The 20,869-nt window shown below is 48.8% G+C and overlaps 12 protein-coding genes across 12 annotated transcripts; 8 read left to right on the top strand and 4 right to left on the bottom strand.

The window, feature by feature from the left end:
• Window positions 1–23: 23 nt before the first annotated feature.
• On the bottom strand, window positions 24–1,492 carry An16g05300 (hypothetical protein; the record flags this gene model as incomplete). Its single annotated transcript, XM_059745143.1, has 6 exons — window positions 24–218; window positions 328–522; window positions 618–658; window positions 775–900; window positions 947–1,208; window positions 1,316–1,492. The coding sequence occupies 6 exons, from the start codon at window positions 1,490–1,492 to the stop codon at window positions 24–26; spliced, it is 996 nt and encodes a 331-aa protein (XP_059606560.1).
• A 272-nt stretch (window positions 1,493–1,764) lies between these two features.
• On the top strand, window positions 1,765–3,448 carry An16g05290 (uncharacterized protein; the record flags this gene model as incomplete). The annotated part of the gene is given in 3 exon segments (XM_059745142.1): window positions 1,765–1,992; window positions 2,088–2,304; window positions 2,362–3,448. Coding segments are annotated over 3 exon segments (1,532 nt in total), but the record flags the coding sequence as incomplete, so codon positions are not given.
• Window positions 3,449–3,891: 443 nt separating this feature from the next.
• Window positions 3,892–5,245, bottom strand: An16g05280 (hypothetical protein; the record flags this gene model as incomplete). The annotated part of the gene is made up of 2 exons (XM_059745140.1): window positions 3,892–5,163; window positions 5,237–5,245. 2 exons carry the CDS (start codon window positions 5,243–5,245, stop codon window positions 3,892–3,894), a joined length of 1,281 nt encoding a protein of 426 aa, XP_059606558.1.
• A 728-nt stretch (window positions 5,246–5,973) lies between these two features.
• An16g05270 (uncharacterized protein) lies at window positions 5,974–7,656 on the top strand (the record flags this gene model as incomplete). Its single annotated transcript, XM_001397798.3, has 4 exons — window positions 5,974–7,058; window positions 7,136–7,196; window positions 7,246–7,393; window positions 7,457–7,656. 4 exons carry the CDS (start codon window positions 5,974–5,976, stop codon window positions 7,654–7,656), a joined length of 1,494 nt encoding a protein of 497 aa, XP_001397835.3.
• A 483-nt stretch (window positions 7,657–8,139) lies between these two features.
• On the top strand, window positions 8,140–9,576 carry An16g05260 (uncharacterized protein; the record flags this gene model as incomplete). The annotated part of the gene is made up of 4 exons (XM_001397797.3): window positions 8,140–8,156; window positions 8,261–8,885; window positions 9,224–9,395; window positions 9,524–9,576. 4 exons carry the CDS (start codon window positions 8,140–8,142, stop codon window positions 9,574–9,576), a joined length of 867 nt encoding a protein of 288 aa, XP_001397834.1.
• Window positions 9,577–10,304: 728 nt separating this feature from the next.
• On the top strand, window positions 10,305–10,840 carry An16g05250 (hypothetical protein; the record flags this gene model as incomplete). The annotated part of the gene is made up of 4 exons (XM_059745139.1): window positions 10,305–10,344; window positions 10,426–10,559; window positions 10,612–10,646; window positions 10,705–10,840. 4 exons carry the CDS (start codon window positions 10,305–10,307, stop codon window positions 10,838–10,840), a joined length of 345 nt encoding a protein of 114 aa, XP_059606557.1.
• A 254-nt stretch (window positions 10,841–11,094) lies between these two features.
• An16g05240 (hypothetical protein) lies at window positions 11,095–12,004 on the top strand (the record flags this gene model as incomplete). Its single annotated transcript, XM_059745138.1, has 4 exons — window positions 11,095–11,261; window positions 11,382–11,504; window positions 11,715–11,766; window positions 11,891–12,004. The coding sequence occupies 4 exons, from the start codon at window positions 11,095–11,097 to the stop codon at window positions 12,002–12,004; spliced, it is 456 nt and encodes a 151-aa protein (XP_059606556.1).
• A 54-nt stretch (window positions 12,005–12,058) lies between these two features.
• An16g05230 (hypothetical protein) lies at window positions 12,059–13,262 on the bottom strand (the record flags this gene model as incomplete). The annotated part of the gene is made up of 7 exons (XM_059745137.1): window positions 12,059–12,121; window positions 12,240–12,363; window positions 12,444–12,535; window positions 12,611–12,729; window positions 12,820–12,862; window positions 12,943–12,982; window positions 13,069–13,262. 7 exons carry the CDS (start codon window positions 13,260–13,262, stop codon window positions 12,059–12,061), a joined length of 675 nt encoding a protein of 224 aa, XP_059606555.1.
• Window positions 13,263–14,043: 781 nt separating this feature from the next.
• Window positions 14,044–14,745, top strand: An16g05220 (hypothetical protein; the record flags this gene model as incomplete). The annotated part of the gene is made up of 4 exons (XM_059745136.1): window positions 14,044–14,228; window positions 14,306–14,380; window positions 14,434–14,545; window positions 14,614–14,745. The coding sequence occupies 4 exons, from the start codon at window positions 14,044–14,046 to the stop codon at window positions 14,743–14,745; spliced, it is 504 nt and encodes a 167-aa protein (XP_059606554.1).
• A 79-nt stretch (window positions 14,746–14,824) lies between these two features.
• On the top strand, window positions 14,825–16,037 carry An16g05210 (hypothetical protein; the record flags this gene model as incomplete). Its single annotated transcript, XM_059745135.1, has 6 exons — window positions 14,825–14,900; window positions 15,004–15,037; window positions 15,124–15,198; window positions 15,537–15,610; window positions 15,653–15,737; window positions 15,779–16,037. 6 exons carry the CDS (start codon window positions 14,825–14,827, stop codon window positions 16,035–16,037), a joined length of 603 nt encoding a protein of 200 aa, XP_059606553.1.
• Window positions 16,038–17,655: 1,618 nt separating this feature from the next.
• An16g05200 (hypothetical protein) lies at window positions 17,656–18,362 on the bottom strand (the record flags this gene model as incomplete). The annotated part of the gene is made up of 4 exons (XM_059745134.1): window positions 17,656–17,700; window positions 17,797–17,920; window positions 18,201–18,210; window positions 18,317–18,362. The coding sequence occupies 4 exons, from the start codon at window positions 18,360–18,362 to the stop codon at window positions 17,656–17,658; spliced, it is 225 nt and encodes a 74-aa protein (XP_059606552.1).
• A 605-nt stretch (window positions 18,363–18,967) lies between these two features.
• An16g05190 (uncharacterized protein) lies at window positions 18,968–20,740 on the top strand (the record flags this gene model as incomplete). The annotated part of the gene is made up of 3 exons (XM_001397790.3): window positions 18,968–19,006; window positions 19,090–19,138; window positions 19,230–20,740. 3 exons carry the CDS (start codon window positions 18,968–18,970, stop codon window positions 20,738–20,740), a joined length of 1,599 nt encoding a protein of 532 aa, XP_001397827.3.
• Between the last annotated feature and the right edge of the window lie 129 nt (window positions 20,741–20,869).

Genomic DNA, 20,869 nt, shown 5'->3' with positions numbered 1-20,869 from the left:
CTATCTTTGTTCTAGAATGTGTGTTAGCCTTCCATGACGATAGGTGTCAGGTGCCAGGTGGAGGATAGATACACTCCATCCTCCAGACTCGACCTAGAATCATCGCTCAATCTGATGACGGCTGTGGCCAGAACAGGCAGACATTCCGGGGTCGATGCTGCTATGACCTGGCAGTAGTAATCTAAGGGCTCCCGCGCTAAGGGGTTCGTATCATGCAACTATTGCATCCCAGAGATATGGACGAGAAGGCCCTTATCTGGGCTGCATAGCGTCCAATCAGGGCCTATGCATGGTTAGCTATGAGCTCATGTCCTCTCCCCAATCAACAGCATCCAACTTCACATGTCTGCTTGCCAAGTCTACATCGCTCGGCGCAGATATGCTTAGCTGAAGCTTCGCGGACGGGCTGGCACATGGCAGAACTTGGTGATAGCGATTAGAGGCGGCGGCGATCACCGCTTCCCTGTCAGCCCGAAGCACAACTCTTCGTAGGTTTCCGATGACGCGGGGTATCAGCAAAGTCTGGGGAAAAGATAGCTGCTTCTGTCATTGTTGATTTTGATGATGTTTTTGGATTTGAATGCCTCAGGCTGGTATTTGACTTCTTTCTTACAAACTGGCGATCGTGGCATAATTATTGCGTTGATCAGCCCAGTGCCTGTGGCCCCATGACTACACAACGGAGTAATAAAATGTTTGCGATGAGGCAACGGTGGCAAGTCTACATGCAGTAAGCAGGGCAACGATAGAGTTCCTGCGCCTTTCGGCGTTGACCGACTGCAGGAATGATATCAACACCCCCTAGCATTCTAATTGACAGTCCGGGGTGATGATAATCAACACCATGAGATAGGTGGTTATCGGGCCTGACAGAGATGGTTAGCCTTGGGGGGAGACCAGCTGCAGGCATCGCGGTAAGCCGTACAAACCGAAATACCTAACGAACCTGAGGTGTTATCATTATCAAATCTCTCAGGGTTACGGGCGCAGGTGTGCCTATCACCAGGCGAGACCTTATCAGCGTGGGTTCCTTCGCCACCAGACCCACTCGGTCCTGGCAAGATAGGTATCCAATCAGAGACGGGCTGCTGATAATTTCTGCGATCTATGTGGTGCTTAACCATGTGCCCAGCCTTATATACTCCAATGACAATGAAGGAGGTGGGGCTATGCTGCATCTCATTGGTGGCAGCATAAGCTTGTGCGCACTAGGGCTAAGCTAAGACAAGTTGGCGGCGGTGGAGCCCGTAAGGAGAAAGTAAACGTGAGAGTTTTTTCTCGAAACAAGAAAGGCGGACCAGGCCAGGGCTGGGACCTCCGCCGGAACACGCGACAGGAGCTGAGCCCATGGGAAGCTGTTACGCGGTCGCGGCGGCGTTTCTCCGTCGGTGCAGAAGCGATCAATCATCGTGCCTGATACTCGTTCGGATCTCGTGGGGTGGGCCTCGTCACGGTGGGTGTGAGAAGAAATTCTCGTTGCCTCCGAACACATATTAGGAGCTCTCCTCCCACGCTCTCCTGCAGAGAAAGAAAGAAAGAAAAAAGAAAGATGTGGTTTCCGTCTCCTCCTTTCCCTTCCCTTCCCCTCCCTCCTTGAACTATACTTGGTACCTGAGCTTTACAGCTCTCGTATTCAAGAGTTCCAAAAGACTTTATTATCAAGTCTACTTGATTCCTGACTGAGGGTTTCTTATCCCGACGTCGGTACAACTTTAAATTTTGCGCCGTTGAGATATACGCGTACCTCTTTCCATTCCCAACACCATGTTCGGAGGAGTCGAGTCCGATCTCGAAAAAGCCCCCCAGGTGGGCAAAACGCCCATGGATGACAGCAGCGATGGCGCTGTCCCCGGGGAGAGTTTTATGTACGGCAATTCGCTGTACGCTAAGCTGCAACGGTTGGCGGGGAAGCTCAATATTGAGCAGCGAGGTGTCGAACGTGTCCCGGACAATGAACGGACTGACACGTCGTACTTCAATATCAGCAGCATGGTGTGTTCCTAACTCTTGTTTGCCTTGTGCTTTCGTCTCCGTCGGCTCTCTCGTCGGCTGCTCCAAGACCGCCCTCCCAAACTGACCCGTCGCAGTGGCTGGCGGCCAACATGGTGAGCAGTTCTTTCGCTATCGGCGTGCTTGGTTACTCCACCTTCGCTCTCGGCTTCGTCGATGCCATCCTCGTCTGCTTCTTCTTCAACCTGCTGGGTGTCTTGACTGTCTGCTGGTTCTCCTGCTTTGGTCCCGCCTTCGGTCTGCGCCAGATGGTGCTTTCCCGGTTCTGGTTTGGTTACTGGCCTACCAAGATCAGTAAGTTTCTCTGACAATATTGATATCATAACCAGATGCTTATATCCTCTGCTACAGTTGCTCTTCTGAACGTTCTCTCCTGTTTGGGCTGGTCCGCCGCCAACTCCATCGTCGGCGCCCAGCTTCTCAATGCTGTGAACTCCGACGTTCCTGGATTTGCAGGCATCTTGATCATCGCCATCTGCACCCTCTTCGTCACCTTCGCCGGATCAAGGTCGTCCACTTGTACGAATACTACAGCTGGATCCCCACCTTCATTGTCTTCATGATCGTGTTCGGATTGTTCGCCCACTCCGGTGACTTCAGAAACCTCCCCATGGGAACTGGAACCTCTGAGCTCGGCTCTTGCCTGTCTTACGGTGCGACTGTCTATGGTTTCGCCACTGGCTGGACCAGTTACGCCGCCGATTACACCGTCTACCAGCCCGCGAACCGCAGCCGCCGCAAGATCTTCTTCGCCGCCTGGGGAGGTCTGATCCCCCCTCTTCTCTTCACCCAGTTCCTGGGTATTGCCGTCATGACCGCCACTTCCATCAATGGCGGAGACAACAAGTACGCCCGTGGTTATAGCGAGTCTGGAAACGGAGGTCTTCTGGGCGCTGTCCTTGACCCCGTCGGCGGATTCGGCAAGTTCTGTCTGGTGATTCTGTCTCTGTCCATCATCGCCAACAACTGCCCCAACATCTACTCCGTCTCCTTGACCCTCCAGGTCCTGAGCCGCTACTCCCAGCGCGTTCCCCGTTTCATCTGGGTCCTCCTTGCCTCTGGTGTCTCCATCGCCGTCGCCATCCCCGGTTATTCCCACTTCGAAGAGGTTCTGGAAAACCTAATGGACTTCATCGCCTATTGGCTGGCCATCTACTCCGGTGTCGCTCTTGCTGACCACATCGTTCGCCGTGGTTTCTCCGGATATCGCCCCGAGACATATGACAAGCCCAACAAGCTGCCCTATGGTATCGCCGCTTGCATCTCCTTTGCTTTCGGTGTCGCAGGTATGGTCACGGGCATGAGTGAGACGTGGTACACTGGTCCCATCGCCAAGCATGCTGGTAATGGTGATGTCGGTTTCGAGTTGGCTCTTCTCTTTTCTTTCGTCGTGCATTCCGTTCTGAGACCCATTGAGCTGAAAATGCTGGGTCGGTAAATGCGTTTCTTTTTCTTCATGTCGATTTTTCTACCTTTTCTCTTTATCTTGTTCGTTAAAAACAAGGGTATGTGTTTGGGATACAAATTTTTGGGTTGGACTTGGTTGTTATGCATGTCTCCTTTGGGAATCGACGATGGATGATGATGTCGGTTCCGTGGTACGGAACCTGTCTGGCTGCTTTCCATGATGTTGGCTGGACTTTTATGTATATAGATGTAATCCTTGATCTTAATATACCATTCCGTGCAGATGTGCCGGAGATGAATGAAATATGCAGAAGTGTATCTGAGAAATATTGTGATTCATTTGTAATCCATGAAACTTAAGGCCTTGTGATCTCATGTCTAGTAGTGCCGTACTATCCCATCATAGCTTATCAATTGTTCCTTCCATCATGAGTGATGCATGATGTTACTCTCTTGTCAACACAACACACTTCCTCAGCTCGGCTGTCCTAGGGCAGAATCCTTGAACATCTGGAGAATAGTTTTGCCAAACATGCGTGATTCGTTTTCCGATCTCTTCTGTCTTTGCAACTCCTCGTTTGCACGAATGAGAATAACGGCTTTCTCAATCTGAATGTCCTCGTGTCCACCATCCGCACAGCGAAACAGTGCCGGAAAAACGATGACAAAGAGCTCGCCTATCGGGGTTTCAGCCGGCAAAGATTCAATATTGGCTATAGGAATTCGATTATGGGTGCGGGCGTCTTGCACGATGAACTGTTCCATGTGCTGCTTGCGTACGACACCTTGAGGAAAGTATGCCTTGCCATACCATTCCCACCTGTATTCCGAGGGCGAGCTGCTCATCTTGGTTGCGAGACTTGCAGCTGGCTTCAAGATATCAGCCGCCAACCTGTCCATTTTACTGTTCCAATTGACGTGGGGTTCAAAATTGAACCACCAGAAAAGGTCGTGTAAATCATTAATTATATCCTTGAACTCCTCATTGACACCTTTTTCATATCTTTGGCAAGCAACATAAGCCCTAATGGTGTTCGTTCTCCAAAGGGTTAAACTCTCGACATCTATCAGCGTTAGCGACTCTGGGGGCTGTACCTCATACTGCTTCCCATGTTGCTTACCTCTCTTGGACTGTAGTGAGACCATTCCCGCATGAAGATCACTTAAGAGCGCCTCCTCCGATGCCGGCATCCCGGGGACTGAGGCCTTGAGCAGTCCTGCCTCGAGACGACGGAATACTATATGCATCAATAGTTCAGACTGAACCCCAAGGGTACCTTGCGGATAGCTATTCATGCCTCCAAATATATAAAGATAACATTGGAAACCTTCCAACGCGCATTCCAATTGAGTATCAAAGTCCGCGCAAATTTCTGGAAGCCCTTCAATCCAGTTGGAGAGGTTGTCCCGGATCTTAACGAACTCTTGCATAACAGTGGTGTCGCTCAAGTCGCTCGATAGAGAGAATTTGAGGATCCTGGCTTGACAGTCTTGCAACTGTTCTTCTAAAGTCTGGTTACATTTCTTCAATTTGGCGTTCTCCTGTCGCATCAAGCCTATGGTGTCTCTTCCGTCAACAGAGACACATCTGAGGGTGGATAGCTCATGGCCCAGTGACTCTGATAATTTCCCCACACGGTCATAGAGTCGCATCAAGTCGAGCTCACAGTGACCTTCTCTATCTCTGTTACTCAAGGTTTGAGTGACATTGACTGGTCTATTTTGACTTGTGTGCTTGGCCTTTTCCTGTGTATTGATCAGATATTGTGCCAAACAGATAGGAAAATTGTCTATTTCCCTTTCGACTCACGATACCTACATTTTCCATTGTCAATTCGGCTCTTACTAGTTGAAAGGGAGTGACTATGGGATGGAATCGATGTTTTGGAAAGCACAATAGAGGAAGGAGATATGATACTAACTCAGAGAATCCGGTGTGGAGGAAAGTTCTTGTCAAGTCAGGTACTATATGACCTGGTAGTGAATTGTCGTAGACTTTTCCTTTCAGGACCCAAGGAACACGTACTTGGGTGAATGAGGTTTCCAGCCACTGTGTTTACAAGGTAACGCCTAAGCGAAGCTTACAAGGTAAATTCTTCCAATACAGAATCACCAAGTGTTCATCTCAATCTTACTGTCACCTTTTTCTCGCAGGGAACCTGGGCGAAGTGCATTTGGTTCGTCATTCTGTGCTTGGGACCATCCTGTCGTAAGAACCAGTCATTCTGCACCAGTCAAACGAGCTACAAAAATTGGGGAAATGGCCGGTTCTTCCAATAAGAGGACTATCGTCATCGCGGTGGATTTTGGTACCACATACTCTGGGATAGCCTGGGGTCAAATGAGTGACGTCTGTCAAGCACACTGCTACCGTCTTTGGGGTCATATTACTGATGCCTTCCTCAGCCAGATACTCATTACATTATCAACCAATGGCCACAGAATACTTCTGACACATGTGATGGGCTGACTAGTGAAAAGGTACCCAGCGAGGTCACCTATGAGTACGCTAAGTCCGGAAAGAAATGTCTATGGGGATTTCAGATTCTCGACAGCATGCCTCGAGTCCAATGGATCAAACTCGGCCTTGTTCCTGACCATAAGCTTGGGGTCGGATCTCGATTGTCTGCAACTTACAATGATTGTCGTCGTATTCCAGTCCCTTATCATTCATCGCCAGAAGATGTTGTGACGGATTACCTCCGCTGCCTTCGCGAACATGCTGTTGGCATATTAAAGCTGAAGCTTGGTAGTTCACTGGACAGTACGGGCTTTGAATTCGTCATCACAGTGCCTGCAATTTGGTCAGATAAAGCAAAGATGACGACAATGTCCTGCGCAGAAAAGGCAGGTTTTGGAGAAGCATCCAAAGTACGCATAGTATCTGAGCTTGAAGCTGCTGCTATACTTTCCCTTCGTGCTTCTAGTCCTCATGGACTGGAGGTCGGAGACACCATCGTTCTTTGTGACGCGGGAGGGGGCACTGTCGATCTTATCACATTCACAATCATCGAGCTATCGCCTAATATGCGTCTAAAGGAGGAAGCACCCGGTACTGGATCTCTATGTGGAAGCACCTTTGTCAACAGACGCTTTGAAGAGATGCTAAATGACCGCCTCTCCTCCCTCCCTGGCTGGGACAGGGATACACTGGATGAAGCAATGCATCGATTTGAAACTGTCGCTAAAAGAACTTTCAGTGGAAATACAGACGATTACTTCATGTTCCCTGTTCCAGGTATAGCAGACAGCCAGGAAGTCGGGGTTCGTCGCGGCCGATTCCGAGTTACTGGCCAAGAGATGCAGCAACTGTTTTTGCCTATCCTACGAGACATTGAGGACCTTGTCCGAGAGCAGATCGAGACCTCTGACGCTCAGGTAAAAGCAATTTTCCTGGTTGGAGGGTTTGGACAGAGCCCATACCTTCGCACATATCTTCGCGACTGCTTCTCTCCTGAAGTCGAAGTGATAGCACCAGTTGACGGCTGGACTGCTGTTGTCAGAGGCGCGTTGACGAAGACTCTTGGGGAGGTTTCCGACACAGAGATAAAAACATACGTCGATTCCCGAAAGGCAAGGGAAAACTATGGAATGATTTGTTCGACTAGATTCATTGATAAAGTGCATGATGCAAAGAAGAAGTAAGTGGCGACTGCCTGCTCAATGTGTTCCAGCATCCGTCTTCCATTTCTTCGTCCCAGTGGCCTAATAATTCCAGGTACTGGAATGCCAAAGAAGGAAAGTTCTATATTGATGTTATGCATTGGTTTGTTTCCAAGGTATGGACCGATATTCGAACACACTTCTGGTCTTTGATAACAAGTTCAGGGGGACGATATCGAAGAAGCGAAGGCCATTAAGACGAACTGGTCTCAGCATAAGCTTGCCAAGGACGGCACATTCGACTCAATCCGCGTCAATCTCTACAGGCTCGATACTCCTATGGGTGAGAAGCCACCGTTGTACTTCAATCGCCGTGAGTACTCTCGTGTAGCTGATTATGGATGATGATTATGAGTTATTGACATTTCGTTCTTAGACGTGAAGCAACATGCCAAGTTGAATCCAATCCTTAATCAGATTGAAAAGAATCGCATCCCAATCTGCCATGGTGCAGATAACGAGCTCTACTACACGATCGGATTTCAAATCCATGCGGTGTACTATTCCGCTCACTGTGAATACATGTTCTGGTATGAAGGCTGCAATCATGGAAGCGTCAAAGCCGAATACGTTTGACCGTTAACCTTTATGAGCTTTCCTTTGGACATTATCCTACCACCATATCTCAGTGACAAAAACTAGTCAATCGTTTGCTAAGGAGCTTAGAAGTAGGACGAAAAGAAGAATGGTTACCCATTGAAGGACGAACACTTGCGTTAGGCGTTGTCGACATTCTGATCTATTTTAGCAGCGAGAAATCTAGATAACCATTGAGTCAATTCTCCAACTAATATGCTGTCTAATATGTATCTAAAGTTAAAGAAAATCTACAAAAAGACCTGCTTGATGATAAAATGACGTTCGATGCATCCATACCAATTGTAGCCATTGTCCCGTGTATCACGTGATCCAGGCACCGAAGCACCAGCCACAGATTGCATGCGCCACAGGCCATTTGCCGCGCCGAACAAATCCACAACGGATCTTGCATCTTTCGCTGAAATCCAGAAATTCAGCAACAATCGGCGACATCATCAACCCCCCCCCATCACACGCACAATGTCGAAGCTTGGAAAGTAAGCGGAAACTCCCCACCCCCAAAAAACCAGGGCCACGAAGCGACAAAAAAGAAGAAAAAGAAAGAAAGAAAATCTGACCAGGACCTTTTTCCACTTTCCAGCCGCGCCGACTGGGCCGACGACGAGGAGTTCGACGACCCCTCCGCTCTCCCCCCGCAGCAAATCACGACCAACAAAGATGGCACGAAGACGATCGTCTCCTACCGATTCAACGACGAAGGCAAGAAGGTGAAGGTGACCCGCCGGATCAAAACGACCGTTGTGCGCGAACATGTCAACCCGCAGGTCGCGGAGCGGAGGTCCTGGGCCAAGTTCGGTCTGGAGAAGGGCAACGCGCCCGGACCTTCGTTCGATACGACCTCCGTGGGTGAGAACATTGTTTTCCGGCCCAGCGTCAACTGGAAGCTTCAGGCGGCTGAGGCGGAGAAGAACGGTGGCGAGAAGGGCAGTGTGAAGGATCAGCTGAAGGACAAGAAGGTCAAGTGTCGTATTTGCAGTGGCGAGCACTTTACTGCTCGCTGTCCCTTCAAGGATACTATGGCTCCTGTCGACGAGCCCACTGCTGGTGGAGAGGCTGGTGATGAGGATTCTCCGGCTGCTGGCGCTTTGGGTGCTGGTACTTCTAGCTACGTGCCCCCTCATCTGCGGAAGGGTGCTGCTGGTGGCGGAGAGAGAATGGCTGGCAAGTATGAGAAGGATGATTTGGCGACTCTGAGAGTTACGAACGTGAGTTTTCCCATCCCCTCCTTGTTTTGATTTACTGTTCTGTGTTTGGCTATTTGCTGGTCTCCCCGGAGGGGTTGGGGGAGGGGTCGAGGGACAGGGGATGCTAGTTTTCCTCTTTCTGTCTCTTTCTCTCCTCCTTTCCCTTGCCTGCTCTGCCCTCCCTTTGCCCTCTAAACACTCCTATTGGTGTCGTTCAGAGGGAGAAAGAAAGAGGCAGCAGCCCTTTCGGGCAGACACATGGATGTCATGAGAACAGCAATCAGCTTCCTCTAATTTCCTTGCTTCTATTGCATTTGCTTCCCACGGACACATCACTGACTGACAATAAACCCAAACAGGTGAGCGAGTTGGCAGAGGAAGGAGAACTGCGGGATCTGTTCGAACGCTTCGGTCGTGTCACCAGAGTCTTCCTTGCCAGAGACAGAGAAACCCAGAGAGCCAAGGGCTTCGCTTTCATCAGCTTTGCGGATCGGAGCGATGCTGCACGTGCTTGCGAGAAGATGGATGGCTGTAAGTTATCCCTCCCGGTTACGTTTCCATTTTTCGTCATATTCTGTTTTGTTTTTTTCCGCCATCGTTGCAATGTCAGCAGCAAAGCAAGTTATCGGAATCGCAACTAACATTTCCTCTTCATCTAGTCGGTTACCGTCACCTTATCCTGCGCGTCGAATTCGCCAAGCGTGCCACTTAGATTTCTCCAATTTCCAATTCCCATTTTTTCTTCCCATTTTATTCTCCTCCTTATTAACTTCTTCTTTTGCTTCTTGGTTTTCCGTACGTATCATGACATGACACCCTTGGGTCTCTTTTCGTCTGGCAGGCGGGTTCTCCATCCATCCACACTTTCCATGGCTGAAGAAGATCTTCATCTCATCTATTGACTACTTTTCTTTGTACTGTATGATCCGATCGATAATGATGATTACTGAAGAAAAAAAATGGGGGAGGACATCCCAATGTGTGTGCGTGTGTCGTCTTCTCTTTGCTTTTTGGGTCGATTTGATACGAAGAAAAGCAGCGTGGTCTATTTGTCTTATTCACGCACTACTCTTTTCCGGTTCTATGTGTCTATTTATCATGCTGAGTTGCAAGTCAAGGCAAGGCAAGGCAAGCTTGCTTGCAAGCCCTCTTTTCCTTGTTTACTTTTCCGTGCATTGATCGATCGCGGGTGGAAGTATACTTAGATCGAGGGAGAAGGTTCAACCCCAAAAAACAAAAGTATTTCAATTTGCTCGTTCGAGTCACACTACATGGAGTAGAGTAGTTAGGTAAAGGTTCGGTCCTGCTTACTTGGGAACCTAGTAGTGCTGTCCAGGTTCTAGGACGGGGAGGAACAGGTTTTATTGGCTATTGGGGTAATGCTCCGTATTATCGTCCGTTCAGTACTGACAGCCTGGCTGGGGTCTACTTTTCAATCATATGGTGGATGTTGTAGAGCCTCTTGCTTGGTATATCTCGGGTAATTGGTTATTAGATCCTTGCTAAGATGACTCGATGCGTATTAGCTGACAAGCTCCTCTGATTTGGCGGCATGTGTCAGGAAGGCCTGGATTTGAGCCACCCGGGACGCGACAAGGCAGCATTGACTGTGCTGATCAGGCTTTGCAGAGACGAGATGCATGGTGGATAATGACCATGGGTCTCCAGAGTGCGGACCAACGAGCCAAGATCACGGTCAGTGTGTAGGTGGTTCGGGGGTCAACAGCTAGCTGTCTAGGGACGTCAGGGATGCCGGGACACTGATCATGACAATACCGAAGGGTGCCTGTGTAGTCGTTTGGTAAAGATGGAAGGCTGGCTAGTAGCGTTTTTGTATGAGCTTCGTCATGAGTGTCATCGGCAAGGCAGCTCTGCATGTGTGTCTGGCTAGGGAAGAAAATCGGCATAGCAAGCGGGAACGACGCATTGCTCGAGTAGACGACTCAACCTTGTATGGAGAGCATGACCAGATGTGAGATCGATATCGAGCCGCCCATGACCTCCGGGCTAGAGGACGGCTTCTCCTAGCATACAGATGGATGCACGGGACTAATCAGAGCGTGGCGCCAGGCCAGTGGTTTCGATCTCCAGTCAAAATCAATTTGGCTTCGTGTAATCCTCGTTCACAGCCCGGGGCTTTCGCTGCTCGGAAGGATTGTGAATGGTTCCGTGTGTCCAGATGGCTGGTTACATTGCATGAAAACGGGTATGGAACGGAAAGTTGTCAACAATGGTTTTGTGTATCGTTGGGGGGAGTCTCCAGCAAGTCCTGAAACTAGCCTTTCTTGGCTCTGAGACAGACCCTCTGGCTTCATTCTGTGCAACTCAAGGAGCGTACAGGACTGGCAGATGGGCTTCCACTGCCCGCTCTGTGTCCTCGTGCACTTGGACATGCCAGTCCGTTGGCTGAAGCTCCATCAACGTCACCATTGCCACTACCGCTTAATCAGGCATGACGGCCGCCCTTTCATCACATTCTGTTTGGCACATCCAATTCTATGGCTGGTCCATCATCAGACTTCATGCAGGCATACGCCTCACAGCCACCGGCGACTTTCTCGGTTCTTTTTCGTTGCTAGATTTATTCGTGCCGCTCTCCGTACGCTGCATACTAGGGGATACTGCTGAGGCTGGGAACACGTCAGTCATGGCCTGAGAATAGTATACAGCTTACCTGTCAAGCCATACCACCATGGACAGGCAAAAGGGATCAAGAAAGATAGGGCATCATTATTCAATGCATCCTAGCACCACTCGCATCAATTTTGCAACTGGGCTGTACTATGCACCGATGAAGGACACCAGCATAGATCATTGATCGACTGACTAATAGCCTGACAAGTTGCACAGACAGGCTGGATGTGGTAAAGATGCCCCGGCTTGCGAGCGCACCCACAGAGAGGTATGTAGGCCTATTCGTAGTTACAGCGTGCTTTGTCGAACAATCAGATGCATATTGCAATTAGTAAGGAAGAGAAATATCGCGGAAATCAAGAACGAAATCCCTTGTAGCTGACAAGTAGCAGGGCGATATCCCTAACAAGGCCAGCATCTCACTACAGGTGATTGCAAGACCAAAGAGAGCCATACTCACCAAGCAAAGGGTCCCTTACAATAGGACTACACCTGACCTTGCCTGACAAAGAATCCTAGTTGAAGGCAATCAAAAAATCGTACAAGTGGCTGACCAGAGCCTATGCAGACCGCATGAATACTTTCGGGTCCGAGGTTACAGCGAATTTAGCGCAAGTTGTCGGCTATGACACGCGTTGCAGTGATACTTGTGCACCCATTATAGTAGTTCATGAGAATATATTGGACAGCTTGTGCTCTGGGACGCCAAGAACAATCGTATCTATCTGAAATGTCCTGTACCTGCACATTAGCAGAAGGAACACGGTCGACCTCGTCGAGACCATCTTCTCGATGTGATGGTCCGTTGAGAGCAATTGAATGAATGGGGCCAGATGCAAAGTGAAAATCACAATTCGTCGGGCAGCTGAAGTTGGGGCACTAAAGGCCCGCCAAGGGTTCATTCAAACGTGGGAACATTAGGGGATCCCGGAAATTAAAGCCGACTGTTCTGGACTCAAGATGAGCTCAGCTGCTTTAATTGACATGACAACCGATGTGCGGACTATCTTGATGGTCCAAACCGTAATATCGGCCAGCTGCAGATCAAAGCATGCCATAGCTGTCCCTTCGCTCTATTATGGGTTATAAAGGTAATTAGTCGATTGTCGTACAGGAGTGCCGTCCGCAGAGAGTATCAGCCACCAGTGCGGTAGTAAAGTCAGCAGGTGAGAAGAAGAGTGTGTCGCAGCTATTGCTCCTGGAACACTAGGATGCGAGTCAATCGGAAGTACTCCAGATGCACAAAATGTTAGCACGGGCAACCCTAGGACAGGTCCAACACATTCCCGGATAGGCTAGAAGCCACGGTCTTGAATGGGACCTTGCTCGAACTCTAATAGGGACGGGTTTCCGGACGGACGGGCCTCTCTTAACCAAGAAAAGGCTGGAGCCAGTTGAGACAAAGAAAAAGAAATTACTTTAAACAAGTTTACTCACTATGGACATCGGTAGTGGAGAAGGGTTCCTTCGGAGTGGGAGCAGGCCTGCTTCCCACGAGTCACGGTAACTTGTGTCTCCATAAGATGATACCCTGTGATTCGCTGATCAGTCCCCACGGGTAAGAGTGGACTCTAGATCAAGCTGTGAATGGCGGCCAAGACAGCAAGCAATAAACTTTTTGCTATTGTGTAGGCGGCCATCGTGGATGGCATCAATCTGGGCATGCCTATTATAGACGGGAAGGAGGAGAATCATCACGCATGGCCGAGGACCGTTGCCTAAACAAGGTTTTCTGGTGGCCCCAACAGCAAGACTACTAGTCATTTGGATGCCATAACAATAAGAATGGATGGATGGAGGAGACAAGGACAAGGACGATAACGGGGTGGATGGTCGAAGACTCAATTGTTGTAAGAAGAAGGTCCATACAGGTATGCCGCTATACTCTTTGGGGTAGACCCCATGCGGGGCACGTGCCTTCGGTCGGGTTGGGTTTAGCGTCACGATGCGGATCCCGATTCATGTTTTGGTGTGGCCGCCGAACCAGGCGCACGAAATTCAAAGGGGAAAGAATAAGCAGGGAAATCAAGCACTCCACAAACAGATTCCAGAGATGTTCACCATTTGGAAAGAAATTCATTTTATGGCAGTCTTCTCTCTGTTTCTGATATCTTCTGAAGAAAGTTCGTCCCTTTGCCGATATCACCAATACCTCAGCCATCATGGCCGATCAGCAGTATCCTGTCTAGGAAGAAATTTGGATCTTATGGGTCTTTGACGCCCTACCCTTGGACATCAAACCCCCCCGACAGGCTCCATTCAACGTGCTAATGGGGCTTACCCTGGCTTGAAATGCAACCTCCGTCTCTAGGCCCCCCTGGTTCAAGGTTACTATGGGATTCGCGCCGCATCCCGCGGACACATCCTGCACGACATTCGCCCTCCGTCCATTAGGGACTTCATACCCTTATACAGGCCTCCAACAAATGGCTCCCAAATAAAAACCTAGCACTGGTTCTCCACCAATTATACATCCTTGGCTACTTTTTTCAGCACGGTGCATATCACATCTCAACCAACTAGCTTCCTGCAAGCCTGGATGATCATGCAGCCACATATTAATCCTTCACCGGATCAGGAAAGGAAGTCAGAAAATAAGAGGAAAAAGGAAAAGGGGAAAATAAAACCAATTAAAATTAAGGAAAGAAAAAGGAAAGAAGAGAGAAAGAACATACTCACGCCCACCCCCACTGGCTGGGATACCAGAGACCACTCTTCCGTATCTATCAAGTATTTTTTTTTTTCCCGCTTCAGTTTCGGCGGTCTCCTTTGCCCTCTCACCAATCAGTGAATCCTATCGATTCTAGAAAACAATGCCGTGTGCTCCCTACAGCAAATGTTACTTCCTCCGTATCGGGCAAGGGTGGTGTGACTGGAAGAAGGTATCATTGTTGCTAGAGCATATTTCCTAACTACCTAACTATTACTAGTACAGCCAAAAGTTCCAACCGATTAGTGTGTATGGGGCGGGCCATGACTACGCACTGCTCTTTGTATTGGCCGCATTTCGGATTCGAATCGTTTCCAAAGCGTTCAAACCCATGTCGGTGAGTGAACAAACCACCATACGGTAATGAGAAAAAAAAATATTAAAATAAAATAAAAAAATAACAAGAATAAATTAAAACAACCGTTGGATCGAACATGTCGATCGCCTGATCTCTCATTCATGCAAGAGCTACTGCTGCTCGTGCCTCAAGCACCCGAGATCCTCTTGAGAGCATCCAAGGCCGGAGCTCATGCCTAGAACATGGATTCTTTTTTTGGGTCCACAGTCCCTGTCTGAGACTGTACAAATTTTTACGGAGTACATCAACCGTTCGTCAATGGCCTTGAAAGCTATTGGTTGTCTGCATCTGCCCAAGCTCAGTAGTTATCAACAGTCTCCGTCATGCGACTGGGGTCTGCACGATTCCCGGAGTGATGATCGTCGCTACTAATCCGTTCTAGCACCATTCTAATTTGTTTTGCTGCACTTTGCCGTTCGCCGGGTGTTCACACTAAGGACAGCTGACTTTGCCGGTGATGTTCTGTATGGAGTATGGACAGTTCACCAATCATGCCGCCGGCTGAACCATGTCCAGGTTGGTCTCCATTCTGCTCTTGAGTTTGTGCAGCCTTGAAGTCTGCCTAGACGTGGACCATGGGGATGTAACATGGATTTCAACGAATGCCGTGTCTCTCCAACGGTTTCGACAGGGTCCAAAACTCTTTTTTATCCCTTTCGCGCGCCATTTAGTTGATACACCCATTATCAGCCAGGAAGGCAGTTGCCCACTCCACCCACCAAAACAATTAGAAATATCTCAAATAGAGAAAAAAAAAAGACAAGAAGAAAAAAAAAAAAGGAGTATTCAAAAAAAGAGCGAAGCATTTTTATTTTTCTGGAAATGAACGGAGAGAGGAGGGGAGGAGTGCGCCGCAGGGACGAAAATGGAAAACGGAAGAAAAACAAAAGAGCGCCTTTTCTATTCGCGCAAGCGTATCCCAAAGGCAGCACCCATTGTAGTCCGTTTCTTTTCTTTTTCTTCTGTTCAGTCATGGATCGGAAACAACAAATGTCTTTGACCCTGGCTTCGACGAAACTCAACAGCAAACTCGTGGCGAAAGTGGTATTCGCTTTCAAGCTTAAATTGGCAACCTGAAGCTCTCAGGGCTTGTGCACAACGAGCTTCTGCAGACATTTCCGCCGCATCTTACCAGGATCGCTCATTGGTCGCCGCAAAGGGGCCAGGCTAGGTAGACAGCGGAGAAAGTGGGCGTCGTGTTGGTGTGAGCAGGAGAAAATACCATGACATGAAGGAAGTGGTTTTTCATCCAACACCGGGAAACAGATATCAAGCGACCAGATCCCTCGATTGCCGGTCCAGGGCCATTTTACCAGTCAACTGCTCGTTCTGCAGCGCGGCTAACAGGCCTCTGCGACCCATTTCTCCATCTTCTTTGTCAGAATTCCTGATTAATCCACCGAGAGGCCAAATTGGAGCCCTGAGCCCAACAGTTATCTCCTTGACGTGGACAAGCGGAACATTGGGATAGCCGATATACATACATATAGGGTTGCATCTCAAAATTGAAAGCTGCAGTGGTAGATGCAAAATAACCTTCCTCACTCTTCACTCAACTTGCTCATCATCTGCCAATTGATACATGTGAGTCTGCCATTTTTCATAACATTTTGGATTCTGCACCAAGCCTATGGCACATGCATATCTATCTTCTCTCTGCCCTTGCCTCGCTTCTGACCTCATCCATATTCATCGCTTCTATTCTTCTTCTTGTACCCTGTTGAGTGCTTCCATCACTATTCCGTTGTTTGAAATGCTTCCGCTGCCACTTGCTCCTTCAAAGGTTCTTGTCTTGAACCCTACATCTTTTTTTTCAACCAAGCCACTTATCACCGATCACTACACCGTGGTGTCGGTAAGCTTATGCCTTGACAGCACTTGTTACACTCTATCTTCATTGTAAGGTTTACCTAGCAAGCCGTTGAGAGATCTTCTTCGGCATGGTTGGTGTGGCGAACATGGAACGCTGAGAACCAGTACTTACGGATGCTTGCTATGTTTTTTTTTTGATCATTTCCTTTCTTTCTTTCTTTTTCCCCCTTCTCCTCAACCCCACGGAATTTCCTCTTTTGTTTGGCTTCTTCTATTCTGTCATAGATCAGTTCCGTCTACCCCTCTCTGTCCGCCCCTTTAACATGAACATGCCGTCCACCTCACTGGGACCAAATACCTGATCAGCTACAAGAGCATCGAAGCAGATTTACTTAGTGCACTACTCAGCCTTCGTCATTCTTTAGGGGATTTTGGAAGGTCCACACTCGCCTGTGTTGGATTCCTTTTAGCGGTTACTTGAGTCACTGACGGTGTTATAGAAGCGCGTCGCTATACCAGGGATCATACCATTTTCCATTACCTCCGAACAAGAGCGATAGTGTATGTCAAGGCGCGCGGTTGCAGGTCCAATAGACTACCTCACTAACACCTTTCGCTAGCTCTCGCCTTTTCAGCTTCTAGCATACCCCTGTTGGGGCGCCGCCCAAGCCTAGCGCTCGCCGGGCGTACTTTTAGTGCTTTAGTTTGCGTTGATTTCAAGGGTCCCAGACGCGAATCGGTCTCCTGCGTCTAGCTTGCTAAGCCAAGATACCCTGGTTCACTGATCTACCTTGTCTTTGAAAATCTTTTTTACCGGCAGCTTGCTAGTTGACTGTCGCAAGTTCGCAAATGAATCACTGTGAGTGGGCTCGCTTCATTTTAGTACTGTTGGGGACTGGGTTTTGTCACGGGTATGGTTTTCTTTATTACCGCCATTCTTTCCAAGATACGATCTGAGGAGCGGGCTTTGCACTCGTGACCTGATTGCGATTTGCTTCTGACAGGCGATCTACATCCGGGGTGACGTTTATTTCTTCCTTTTCGCATCTCAAGCTCTTCTACTTGGTTACACCATTTCAGGCTCTTCGTTCCTCTGGTATTATAATGACATCAGGAGATACTGTTTCCTCGGTCGACAGGGATGGGGGTCCCTATTTCATACCGGTCTGATCAGATAATTTGCATCCTTTCTTTTTTCGTTCTTTTCGGCTTCCTTTCTTCTTCGCATTGTTATTGATACGTGCATCTGATACTTTCGTTCTACATCTTTCTTTTCTTCACTCAAGTATTGCGCTTTGATTCTCCTCGCTCTCGAATGGGACCTGGCAATGCATTCTAATCATGAGCTCTTTCTTAGCAACGCTCCTGCAAAGCACCTTTCCACTGGACGGCCCGATAAACACCGACGGGGACTATACAGGGACGTCAAGACCATTTTCAAGTTCGACAGGCTTTTCCATGGATGAGGAGGAAAATATCCGAAGGGGCGGTGCTGTTGGCCACCCGCTGGCGCAGCCAGTGTCAATACCAGCTACCAACGGCCTGCGATACAACACACAGCAGCCTGCGATGCAGGAGGTACCGTAAGTTGTCTTTCAATTCGGACTGCCCTTGTGCTCCACTTGGCCCGCTTGCAGCCACTAGTCACAGCTTCTCCCTTCTAGTCCGAATAACCTGAATAGTTGGCCCAACGCCCTCGATTGATTTATTATTCTTTATTAGTATTGCTGTTATTATTATTATAATTCTTATTTTTTTGGGGCTATTCCTTTTTCTTTTGTTTTTCTTTTTTATTTCTTCCTTTTTATTAATTTCTTCTCACCTCTCACCTCCTACCACCCCCTACCCTTAATTATTATCAAGATGATTTTATTATGTGTTGTTGACGCTAATGATAGTGACGGCAATCTTGATTATTTCTGAATCTTTCTGACTTACTTGCTTTGGCCCTGGGGATGTCAAGTGGCTCTACATTCTTATTCATGTTTTCCTTATTTGATTTTGTTTCCCTATTTCCCTTTTTTTTTCCTTTTTTCTTTTCCGTTTGAGCGCCTATTTCTCATCATTCATTTTCGTCATTGCTCCCTTCTTTCTTTTTTTGAATTTATTTTATTCCTACTTTCCCTATCCCTTTCTGTGAAAGTGCCATCCTTAATGGTCTATACCAAACTGCTGCTTGCATGCGTCTACCTGCTGCTCCCTGGTCGCATTACCGAATCTTTAGCATACCCTCTCGCAAATGATGGCCGCACAGCTCGTCGCTGGTTCATTTATACATGCTGTATGGTCGTGATGCGTTGGGATCCAAGCGTTCTATATCTTGTTTTTCTTCTGCTGTCACCCTCGATGATTATTTTCGGCATAGACCCAGCAGATGCAACAACATACTGACCTGGGTCCGTTCTTCTAGCTTTCCGACGTCTCCTACCTCCATCCTCATGAGCCCTACTGACACATGCTCTGGTTCGTTTTCATTTATCTCTCGGCATTCCCATCATCGGCTAATATGCGCCCTCCATCATTATGGTGTGGTGTTTTACAGAAACATTCTCTCCTTCGTCGACCTCACTGTATACGCATTCTTCAGGAATGTCATACGATAGGATGTCCGATTACAGATCCCATCGGGTGCCCCCACTGTAAGTCTGTCTCGATCTTTGATCCTTGGTTGACATGCACCGATTGATAAGAAAACTTTGGGACCTGTACAGCCAGCCGCCCGCCAACATGTCACCCAGCCTGCAATCACAGGGGACAACCGTTCCTGGAAGTACCTCCATTATGGGGCGAAATGAAGGGTATCCGGGAGCGTACACTCTCCATTGAGGACCGTTCCAAGGGCCTCTGACAGGTCTCGGGGAAATCAATAGGATCACACCCTTTGGAACCACGCCTCGAGGCGTTATCGAGGGCACTATGGATCGACCTCCGAGTGTGTACATTGGATCGGGAAGTATGTTGATGGATGCCGTCCAACAACGCTTGCCACAACCAGTTGCCGATGCTCCTCCGTTCGGCGAAACTATGGTGATTCAACCGGTCATCTCCGGTGCCCAAACAATCAATCCTGAAATACAAGCCAAGATACATAAAGGTTTCTTCCAGGTCGATGATAAGTGGACGTGCTATAGACGCAACTATTTCTCAGTCTCGTGTTCGTTCACGTTGCAGCCGTGGGCAAACGCTCCACTGTATGTGAAGCTGTCCGAGCACGGCCCAGATCGCATTATAAAATTTGCTATGTCTATTTCCGCCGTAGTGAATCAACAAGTCGGGGAAGTTCGAGAATTGGTTCAACACACCCCCAAGCGGGACAAGCAATCGGAAAGAAAACCGGGGAAGGTCATATTGCAACCCTCTCAACCTACGCCTTTGGTTCTGGGCCATGGTGCATCACCAAACAGCGGTCAACATGGGTTTTCGTTGGCCTCGCAGTCGGCTGGGTTGTCGCTGGATTACAATAGCTACCCAGGAGCGGGCCAACCTTCACAACCGCCAACCCAGCACACGTTTGAGCGGATTCAATTTCAGAAGGCGACGGCGAACAATGGGAAACGGCGAGCCCAACAGCAGTACTACAACCTAGTCGTTGAACTCTACGCTGAGGTCGCCAGTTCCGTTCCAGGTACCGAGACCCAATGGGTCAGGATTGCCAGGCGACTTTCGCATCCAATGGTAGTCCGGGGCCGGTCTCCGGGCCATTACAAAGACGGCCGCCGCGATAGTTCGACAAGCATGGGCCCCGATGGAGGGAGCGGTGGCTCTGGCGATGGAAGTGGAGGGGCTGTCCTACCTCCAGGATTAGGACAAGGTGCACGGTCTCACTTGGCCCTCATGCCGTACGACCACTCTCAGCGCGGTGGGCCACATTACGGTCGAACAGATTACCATCAAATGACCGCACCAGACCAGTCACCGCTAAGCGAGAGTCCGCACATATCGTCATCCTCGTCATCGGCGTTTGATATTGGGCTCATGAATGACAACACCATGGATCCCATGGACTCGATGAAAAGCTCGTCCAGCATGGATACCTATCAGGACTCTAACTACAGCGTTATGAACAACCGAAAGCCGGAAAGCCAGTTTCGCCATCAACCGCCCTCGTTCGAGTACGATTCCGTATCCAAAACCAGCGAAGAGACGGGCCATGGGTTGCCCCAGCCGTATGAGTCGATGGTATCTCTGGTGACGAGTAATGACCAGCATGAATCTCCGCATTACCTGAAACATCCCCCTCGGCTGGCTTCTCACCTGTACCAGCACTCTAACAGTAGTGGCTTTGACCCCGTCTATTCGACTCGCACCGCTGATGGTAGCTCTTATGGTCGATTTTCCAACTCCCAAAGTCTGTGCGCTTAGCAGGTCTTTGGTCGTTTCCTTTCCCTCTCAGTCCCTGTGAACCCTTCACGCATTTCTCTCGTGCTGTGTGTCTGTCACTGTCCATTTCTTTCCTCACTTACTTTACATTCTTTACTTTCTATCATCTTT

Source organism: Aspergillus niger (assembly GCF_000002855.4).
Source record: "Aspergillus niger supercontig An16".
Classification (NCBI taxonomy): Eukaryota; Fungi; Ascomycota; class Eurotiomycetes; order Eurotiales; family Aspergillaceae; genus Aspergillus; species Aspergillus niger.
Note: the sequence above shows the minus strand (reverse complement) of the source record. Positions and strands in the feature narration are given on the sequence as shown.